This window comes from Crocuta crocuta, unplaced genomic scaffold (genome assembly GCF_008692635.1).
Source record: "Crocuta crocuta isolate KB4526 unplaced genomic scaffold, BGI_CrCroc_1.0 scaffold219, whole genome shotgun sequence".
In the NCBI taxonomy this organism is placed as follows: Eukaryota; Metazoa; Chordata; class Mammalia; order Carnivora; family Hyaenidae; genus Crocuta; species Crocuta crocuta.
This window is the reverse complement of record NW_027551572.1, coordinates 6518954-6527501: the sequence shown is the minus strand read 5'-3', so window position 1 is coordinate 6527501 and position 8548 is coordinate 6518954. Positions and strand designations below refer to the sequence as shown.

Genomic DNA, 8548 nt, shown 5'->3' with positions numbered 1-8548 from the left:
CATCGGGCTCCATGCTCAATGTGGAACCTGCTTGAGATTCTGTCTTTCTCCCTCTGCTCCTCTCCCCCCTGCTCATGCTCTCTCTCTATAATTAAAAAAAAAAAAAGTTTTTTAAAGAACCTGTGAGGTTCCTGCTATCAATCCTGTTTTACAGATGAGGAAACGGGCACAAACATTTCAGTCACTCACTAGGTTATATTCTAAGAGGAGCAGCTTTCTCACACTCAGCAGTGTGACTCGAGCCTTGCTTCTATACACCCTGCCCCCTTGCCTCCGTCTCTATGGCAAATATGCCTCTAGCTTCGCTGGTCTTGTTGCTGGTGCAGTGGAAGCACCACAAGCAGAAATGAGGCATTTCCACACAGAGTGCAGAGCCCTTTCCATAAATGTTCCGGCCACCTAGTGACCTCTAAAGCAGCTGTCAACCTTGGCTGCACTTTGAGTCACGTGGGGAGCCTTGAACAGCACTGATTCGTGGGTCCCACCTTGAGATTCTGACAAAGTCGATCTGGCATGTAGTCTAGGCATTGGGATTTTTAAAAACTTTATGCTCCATAGAAATTCAAATGTGCAGCCCAGGTTGAGAACGACTATTCCAAATTTTCTGGGAATGGGGTTGGTTCTGAAGGCAAGTTCCACTCATATAGGATCAGGTACCCCTCTTATGTCGACCACTGATATCTTTTTTTTTTTAATAGTTTATTGTCAACTTGGTTCCCATATGACCATTAATATCTTAATGCAAGTTCTTAAATTCTGTTACTTTTATAAAGTGAATTCATCAATGTTTGACAGTATCATCTGTTGTTTTATTTGAACATTTTTCTTTCTCAGAGTCTTTTAAGTATTCCAGTATTTTATGACACACTGGTACGAGTTAAAAGAAAGGGAAAGAACACAAATGGATTCCTACTGAAAGCATCCATTACATTATTTTACTCTTCGGGAATAACTTTTTCACAAATTCTGATTGTGATTTTTGGTCCATTCTATACAAGATATGGTGAGTAACATCATTACATAGACCAATGGCAGTGGATTTCATATTTAAAAGTATAAATAAATTAGCTATCATGCTGTCTGACCACTTTTTTGATTAAGTATTAGTTATTACCTAGTAAGTTCCACGAGAACAAGAATCAAGTTTGTGGTACTTCTGTATCTCCATCCCCTTCCGTAGACGTTGGCCTGTAATAGGTACTTTAACAGGTGCTCTATGACAGTTGAATGTCAAATGAATTAATTATAATAGCTTCACATAATGAAGAAACCCAAACTATTGCATACTTCTACCAAAAAATGACTGTGTCAAAGGAAAATAAATAGTACTTTTGTTAAGATTCTCTCCCGTTTTTAGAGGTCAGATAAAAGGTGTGGTTGGGGGGCGCCTGGGTGGCTTAGTCGGTTAAGCGTCCGACTTTCACTTAGGTCATGATCTCGCGGTTCGTGGGTTCGAGCCCCGCGTCGGGCTCTGTGCTGACTGCCAGCTCAGAGCCTGGAGCCTGTTTCAGAGTCTGTGTCTCCCTCTCTCTCTCTGACCCTCCCCTGCTCATGCTGTCTCTCTCTCTCTCTCTCTCTCCTAGAAACTAAAAAAAAAAAAAAAATTTAAAAGTGTGGTTGGGAAGGACTGTGGAAATGATAATTTTTTTTATTGTTAACACACGGTGTTACATTAGTTACAGGTATACAAAATAGCTACATTTTTTGTAACACACAGTGTTACATTAGTTACAGGCATACAACATAGTAGACAAGTCACTACATTATGCTGTGCCATCACAAGGACAGCTGCCATCTGTCACCATGAAATGCTATTACAGTGTTAATGACTGTATTACCTGTGCTGTACGTTTCATCCCTGTGACTTACACATTCCATAACTGAAAGCCTGTATCTCCCACTCGCCTTCACCTATTTTCTTGTTTCCTCCCCACACCTTCCCTCTGGCAACCACCAGTTTGTTCTCTGTGTTTGTGTGTCTGTTTCTGCTTTGTTTGCTTTGGTTTTTATATTCCACATATAAGTGAAATCATATGGCATCTGTCTTTCTCTGATTTCACTTGGCATAATGCCCTCTAGGTCCAAACCATGTTGTCACAAATGGCAAGATCTCATTTGTTTATGACTAATATTCCACAGAACGTAAGTACATCTTCTTTATCCATTCATTTATCAGTGGACACTGAGGTTGCTTCCAAATCTGGGCTATTGTAAATAATACTGCAGTAAATATAGGGGTGCATATGTCTTTTCAAATTAGTGGGGAGTCTTGGGGGTAAATACACAGTAATGGAATTACTGAACCATATGGCATTTCTGTTTTTAATTTTTTTGAGAAACCTCCATACAATTTTCCACAGTGGCTGCACCAATTCACATTCCCGCCAGTAGCACATGAGGGTACCCTTTTCTCCACATCCCCAATACTTGTTTCTTGTGCTGTTGATACTAGCCATTGTGACAGGTGTGAGGTGATATCTGATTATGATTTGATTTCGATTTAATATTTAGTGGTGTTGAGCTCTTTCCATGTGTCTATCAGCCATGTGTGCCTTGTTTGGAAAAATCTATTTAGGTTCTCTAATTTTTTTTTTAATTTTTAAAATTTTTTTTTTTATTGCTAGGAGAGAGAGGGAGAGACAGCGTGAGCAGGGGAGGGTCAGAGAGAGGGAGTCACAGACTCTGAAACAGGCTCCAGGCTGAGCTGGCAGTCAGCACAGAGCCCGACACGGGGCTCGAATCCACGAACCGCGAGATCATGACCTAAGCGAAAGTCGGACGCCTAACCAACTAAGCCACCCAGGCACCCTGGTTCTCTGCTAATTTTTAATTAGATTATGTCTATTTTTGGTGTCGAGTTGTAGCAGCTCTTTATGTATTTTGGAAATTAACCCCTTATTGGAGGTTTCATTTGCAAGTATCTTCTCCCATCCAACAGGTTCCCTTTTCCTTTCATTGGTTCCTTCACTATGTAAGAGCTTTTTATTTTTACTTAGTCCCAATAGTTTATTTTTGCTTTTGTTTCCCTTGCCTGAGAAAACCTGGCTAGAAAAACGTTGCTAAGGCTGATGTCAAAGAAATTACTACCTAGGTTTTCTTCTAGGAGTTATGGTTTCATATCTCTCCTTTAGGTCTTTAATCCATACTGAGTTTTTGTGTAAGGTGTAAGAAAATAGTCTCAATAAATGGTGCTGGGAAAACTAGACTATCTTTCCCCCTTGTATATTCCTGCTTCTTTTGTCATAAACTAACCATGTAAGTTTGGGTTTACTTCTAGGCTCTCTTTTGTTTCACTGATAATAGGGTTGTGTGTGTGTGTGTGTGTGTGTGTGTGTGCGCGCGCTAGTACCATAGTGTTATGAGTATTACAGATTCATAGTATATCTTGAAATCTTTCTCAAGATTGCTTTGGTTTACCATCTGTTGCTGTAGGTAAGCTTCCTATAAGAGGTCTCATTTATATATGTATCCTGAGTCTGTTACCATCCATTAGAATTTTACTTCCAACTGGAAGAAACAAACTACATCTCTCCATCTCACAATGACAGGATATTCACTTAATCTATTCACTTAAATCTATCTACTGGCTATTGGTGGATTGAATACTTATCTGCTAAGCTCTGGATAACAAAAGAAGTGCATTCCATCCCTGTAGTTTGAGACTTTTTTTGTGAATGTTCTAGTAGGATGAATAGTAAGAAATTTTATTTGACCTCTGCTACCATAGGTCTGTTGCTGCCCATTTCCATGCAACAGACAGCCTGAAAGATGGTGTCAGGAGAAGGGCAGAGACTCAGGCCCATAAGCTCCACTGATTCTTATAAAACTTGCATTTGACTCCTCTACTACAGGGTCCTCATTAACCATTCCCTGGCTGGTTATGTACTTTGTGGCACATTCTCCCATCCTTGCACTGTGCTAGACCAGTTTTCTCACTCTGATTTGTGTTGGTTAACACCTCTGCACACCTGGCCTCAGCCACTGGTACTCAGTGCTCCCCCATCCTATCAGCTAGGCCAGATGCCTTTCAGAGTCAGCAAAACCTGTTTTTTTAAAGGTACAAAAGAGAAAGAACACATTTCACCAGCAGCAGGAACTACTAGAAGAATAGAGGCCTAGTTTTTTTTTTTTTTTTGTGATAGCTGTTTTGAAATCATTCTCAAGTTTATTTTCTTCATCTCTTTGAACCTTACCATCTCCTCAGTGGTTGAGCCATGACTGGACCCTACCCTTTGGTGTTACGGAATTGCCTTTAATCATCATTTACTTTATGATCCTACCTGATCGCAACTTTCATACATTCCTGTTTACTTAGCCCTCAGGCTACAGTCATATGGAACCCAGCCACCTATAGCATTTCATTCTTTTCTTCGTTAAAAACAAAACAATCTGTTAATCCCAACCTGTCTTCTCACGTTGTCCTTTCATAGGTTAGTGTACTAGAGATCTGTTCTCATTAAGATATTTTCATTTGGAGTAGAAGGCTTGGTCTTATCCTTACTCCCCTGCTCTGGACAATTTAAAGCATTCCCACTTACATCTGCCCCATATTCCAAAATAGTCTCAACCCCAAGGGCATGACCGAGTATGAGGTTGTGGCAAACAATCTGTAACCAACAACAAAATGTGTGTGTAAATGGAAGTCCCATTAATCTACGACTGTCATTCCTAGGCATTCCTGTATGATTTTTTGAGAGAAAGGGGTAGAATCCTAGGAGTCCTACAAAGCATTGGCATCATGTCCAGCACAAGTCATTTATACCATCGCCCTAGCCAGGCCACTCTTAATGGTTATGTTGATTACACACTGTAATAATTAATCTGGGCAGATCCTTGGGACTGTAAATAAAAGGGTCACAGCTACTGGTCTGTCATTAAGAAGTACCAATCACATTTCTTTGGGTGGTAATAGCTGTCTGATCTTCAAAGAACAAAGATTCACTATATAGTACCAAGTACAGTAGAAAACTAGTATTTAATTTACTACATAGACAGTATATTTTGCATTGGAAAATTCAGGCCAGTGCATGCTATATTATCTGAGCACTAGATGCATGCCTTGTTTTTATTTATAAGATTGTGATAAACCAGCTAGAGACGGTTCATAAGATTGCTTAAATATAAACAAAATCCTTTGGTAAAGAAAATATTTTCACACTGGTCCCTTCTGCCAGATCAGTCCCTGGTGATCAGTAAGGACACATGTCACAGCCGAACTGCTGTCACATCCAAAATATCTTCTAAGAAGAAAGCAACTCTGCTCTAAGAACTCTTACTCTTCATTCCATAGTATCACTGCTAAATGACATCTCTCAATTTTTAGGCATCTTGAATAAACCATCTTTTAAGATCATTTTCTGTTGACATCAACTGAACAGTAGAGCCCAAAAGAAAAAAAGAAAACCTTCAATCATATAAAATAAACTTTAGTTTGGCTTCATGAAACAAAAAAGCAATTCAGGTTATTTATCATCATTTTAGAGTTTGTTTCACACATATAATGTGGTGTTACTAAGCAATGAACACTTTCATAAAAAATTTATTTCACACTTTTATACAGATATCCACAGGTAGTTTCTAATCATGAATTTTACAGTGCTAGTTAGTATTAAAATGTATCAAATGCAAACAGACCAGTGACTTGACTTAAGATGACATTTTTAACAATAAACACCACTACATTCTTGTTTCATTGCTGTTGAGCCATCCTTCCACCTCGTCCCTGCCTTTTAGGACATTCAGTTTTTTAGAGCAAAGGTCTATAACACTCAAAGTACCAGCTTCTTAGCAACCTAGAAAGATAGTTCATTAGGTTACAAGTTACCTACACAAGAAACACTGGTATGACCGATTTTAGAGAAATGTTTGTAAACAAAATGTCATTTGTAAAACTGTCTTTGTGAATGAAAATTCCAAAATACGACAAGAGTATCTTAAGGGTGTAAGATTTCTGAAAAGAAAAAAAAGCTCCAAAGCAAAAATGGCACATATAGCTGTATTTTGTTCTTTTGATTGAGACACTGCTTATACTATGGCCAAACAAATTAGCACCTGTTTGCTATTATTCCCCATATAGCTTAACATTTTGAAGTATAGTAACTTTTTAAAATTCAGCTTTCCTATGCATTCAGTCTCTGTTGAATGTATAAAAATGTTTTCCTCCTCTGCCACCTCATTTTTACAATTTAGCCATTTAAAATTGTGGTTAGTGCAGTCCCCAAGTAATTTTGGGGAACACGGATTAGGAGAGGAAACAAAGTTAAAAACAGAACACTGACTCACTGATTAAATGATTCCAACATTTAAAAACTTACTTACAAGCAGTGGGATCAGATACTCAGTAGTCTCACACTGGATCGGTTTGGATCCACCAGAGGCACCCACCATCTCTAAGTCCTGATTATACAGTATTTGCAGCAAGGACTAAACACTGAAATTCAGCAAACAAATCCATTATTTCTAAGAGTTCCTGAAAGTTATAGCACAAAATGCAGGACGTCACACAGGGCTCTAAATTCTGAAATGTCCACTGTCTAATAAGGATTAAACATCTTATGGTTCAATCCTATTAAACATTCTGGGTTTGGAGGAAAGGGGGTGAGAGTTGGGAGACGTCATAACAACTTCTAATTTCTTTTTTTGCACTAAATTCAAACCAATGACATCTCATGTTCTAATTCTGATGGTCTAATCCAACTGGAAGAGAATCTTTGGCCTGTCAATGACAAAATGGTTTATAAAAAAGAAAAAATAAATACCATAGACAAGTACATATAACTAGCATTCAAGTCTGTTGCACCTGTGTTTTAGTGAAGACGAAGCATGAAACCTGTATGTTATTTAGTGAATATTCACACATCTAGGAAAGGTTAAAGATGGCAGGATGGCAACGTCACCTATTGCACATTTAAGAATAGCACTTTCAGTTGAAACACAACTCCCCCAACGGCACAGTCTTGTGATGCGGGACAGTTAAGTTGCAGGTTGTCGAGGCCTGTGGGAACAATGTGAGCAGAGGCGGCGCCAGATTAGGGCGGCCACTGTTAGCGCGGACACCAGGCGCCCGCTTGAGGATGTCGCGGGAGTGCAACCCGGCGGGCCCTTTCCCAGCACGTGTAAGTCAGCCACACCAAAAACAAAGGCAACCCGGAAAGTTAAATTAAGGCAGTGAAAGAAAAATCCATTCCAACAGTCTTCGATTTGGCTGTGCAGAACCGGAGCCTCAGGCTACGTGACCACGTCCACAGTTAAAACTGTTCTGTTCGCCCTGTGTGGCCTGTCTGAAGTGAACATTCCAGGGATGGAGCAGCTTTTTTAAGTCCATTTAGATTTCTGAGTTGGGAGGGAGAAGAAGCAGGTTGGGAACTGTGAAGTTTTTTTGGTCCCCTTTAGGAGTAGCTCTCATTTTCATTCCACCTTGTGATCCACTGTTTTTTTTCCAGGTTATCATTATATTTTTCATCTTTGATCTCCCGCTCTTCCTTCCGGATCCTCACAGCATGGTATCGGGGAACGCTATCATCGTACCTAGAGCGCTTAAAGAATCCGCACTGACAAAGGGGAAAGAGAAGCAGAAATAAATTAAGTATCTCAAGAAAAGCTAATGCACAAAATGGGAGCGTCTAAGCTTTCTGTTCAGCTACGCCTACCATTGGATAAAGGGAAAAAAAGACATGGGATAAACAGAAGAGAAGAGAGCTGTAAAACTGGAAGAAAAGTCCATTATTTCCATTCTGTCTTTACTAACAAAGTTGAGTTATAGAAAAATGCTTCCATTTTTTATAATCACAATACTATATGTTAAAGGTCTAATTTTCACATTAAAAAGACTGCTCTTTAAAATGATATTCTAACAAAGGCCATAAACCTAACAAAGGCCATAAACCAAAGATTATTTTTACCTCTCTCCCACTAACAGAGTGGAATCAGATCACAAATATTTTACAAATTACTATCTAAATATGCCAGTGTTCAAATGGGTCAGTGTTCAAATGGGTCAATTTAAGAATCTTCTCTTCTCCAAGGCTCAGCACATATCTCTCATTAGCTACCAGGCAATTTACACTGCCTGGATTTCCTGTTGTGCTTTCAACTTAAGCTGTTTCATTCATAAATCATGTAGTAACTGTGTCCTTAATAAAATCAGTCATGTACCGCAAAGAACTCGAGTAGGACAGTAGCACTACATTGAATTTTCAAGCACCCCTAATTTTTTTTTGGGCAAAAGAAATTTACACTTAGGTTATTAATGAATATATATTTTATTCATTTTTTAAAAAATATTCAATCTGATCCAAGGTAGATTTTGAGAACATATTAGGGAATTTTTTTTTAACTCAAATTGAATTTTTAAAATGAATAAAATATGTTTAATGAAAAAGGTGTGTTTTCAATTTAAAAATGCAGATAGAGGGAGGATGAGGAAGATAGTTGGAAGGGTCAATTTGTATCATGTAACAGGACTGGAACATTTATTTTGAATGATGTTATAAGATGTCATGGGGCAAAGCTTTATCCAGTCATCACTAAGTCAATTGGAAAAAATGAC

At 38.8% G+C, this 8548-nt stretch overlaps 1 protein-coding gene across 2 annotated transcripts in view; it reads right to left on the bottom strand.

The window, feature by feature from the left end:
* Positions 1-5410: 5410 nt before the first annotated feature.
* ITGA6 (integrin subunit alpha 6) overlaps positions 5411-8548 on the bottom strand; it is a 39784-nt gene continuing 36646 nt past the window's right edge. The window contains exon 24 of one of the 2 annotated variants that reach the window (XM_077751094.1): positions 5411-7550. In XM_077751094.1, the coding sequence (XP_077607220.1) occupies positions 7389-7550 (162 nt within the window). In that variant the 3' untranslated portion in view covers positions 5411-7388. The remainder of the gene's footprint in view (positions 7551-8548) is intronic. The other variant, XM_077751095.1, reaches the window with a different exon arrangement.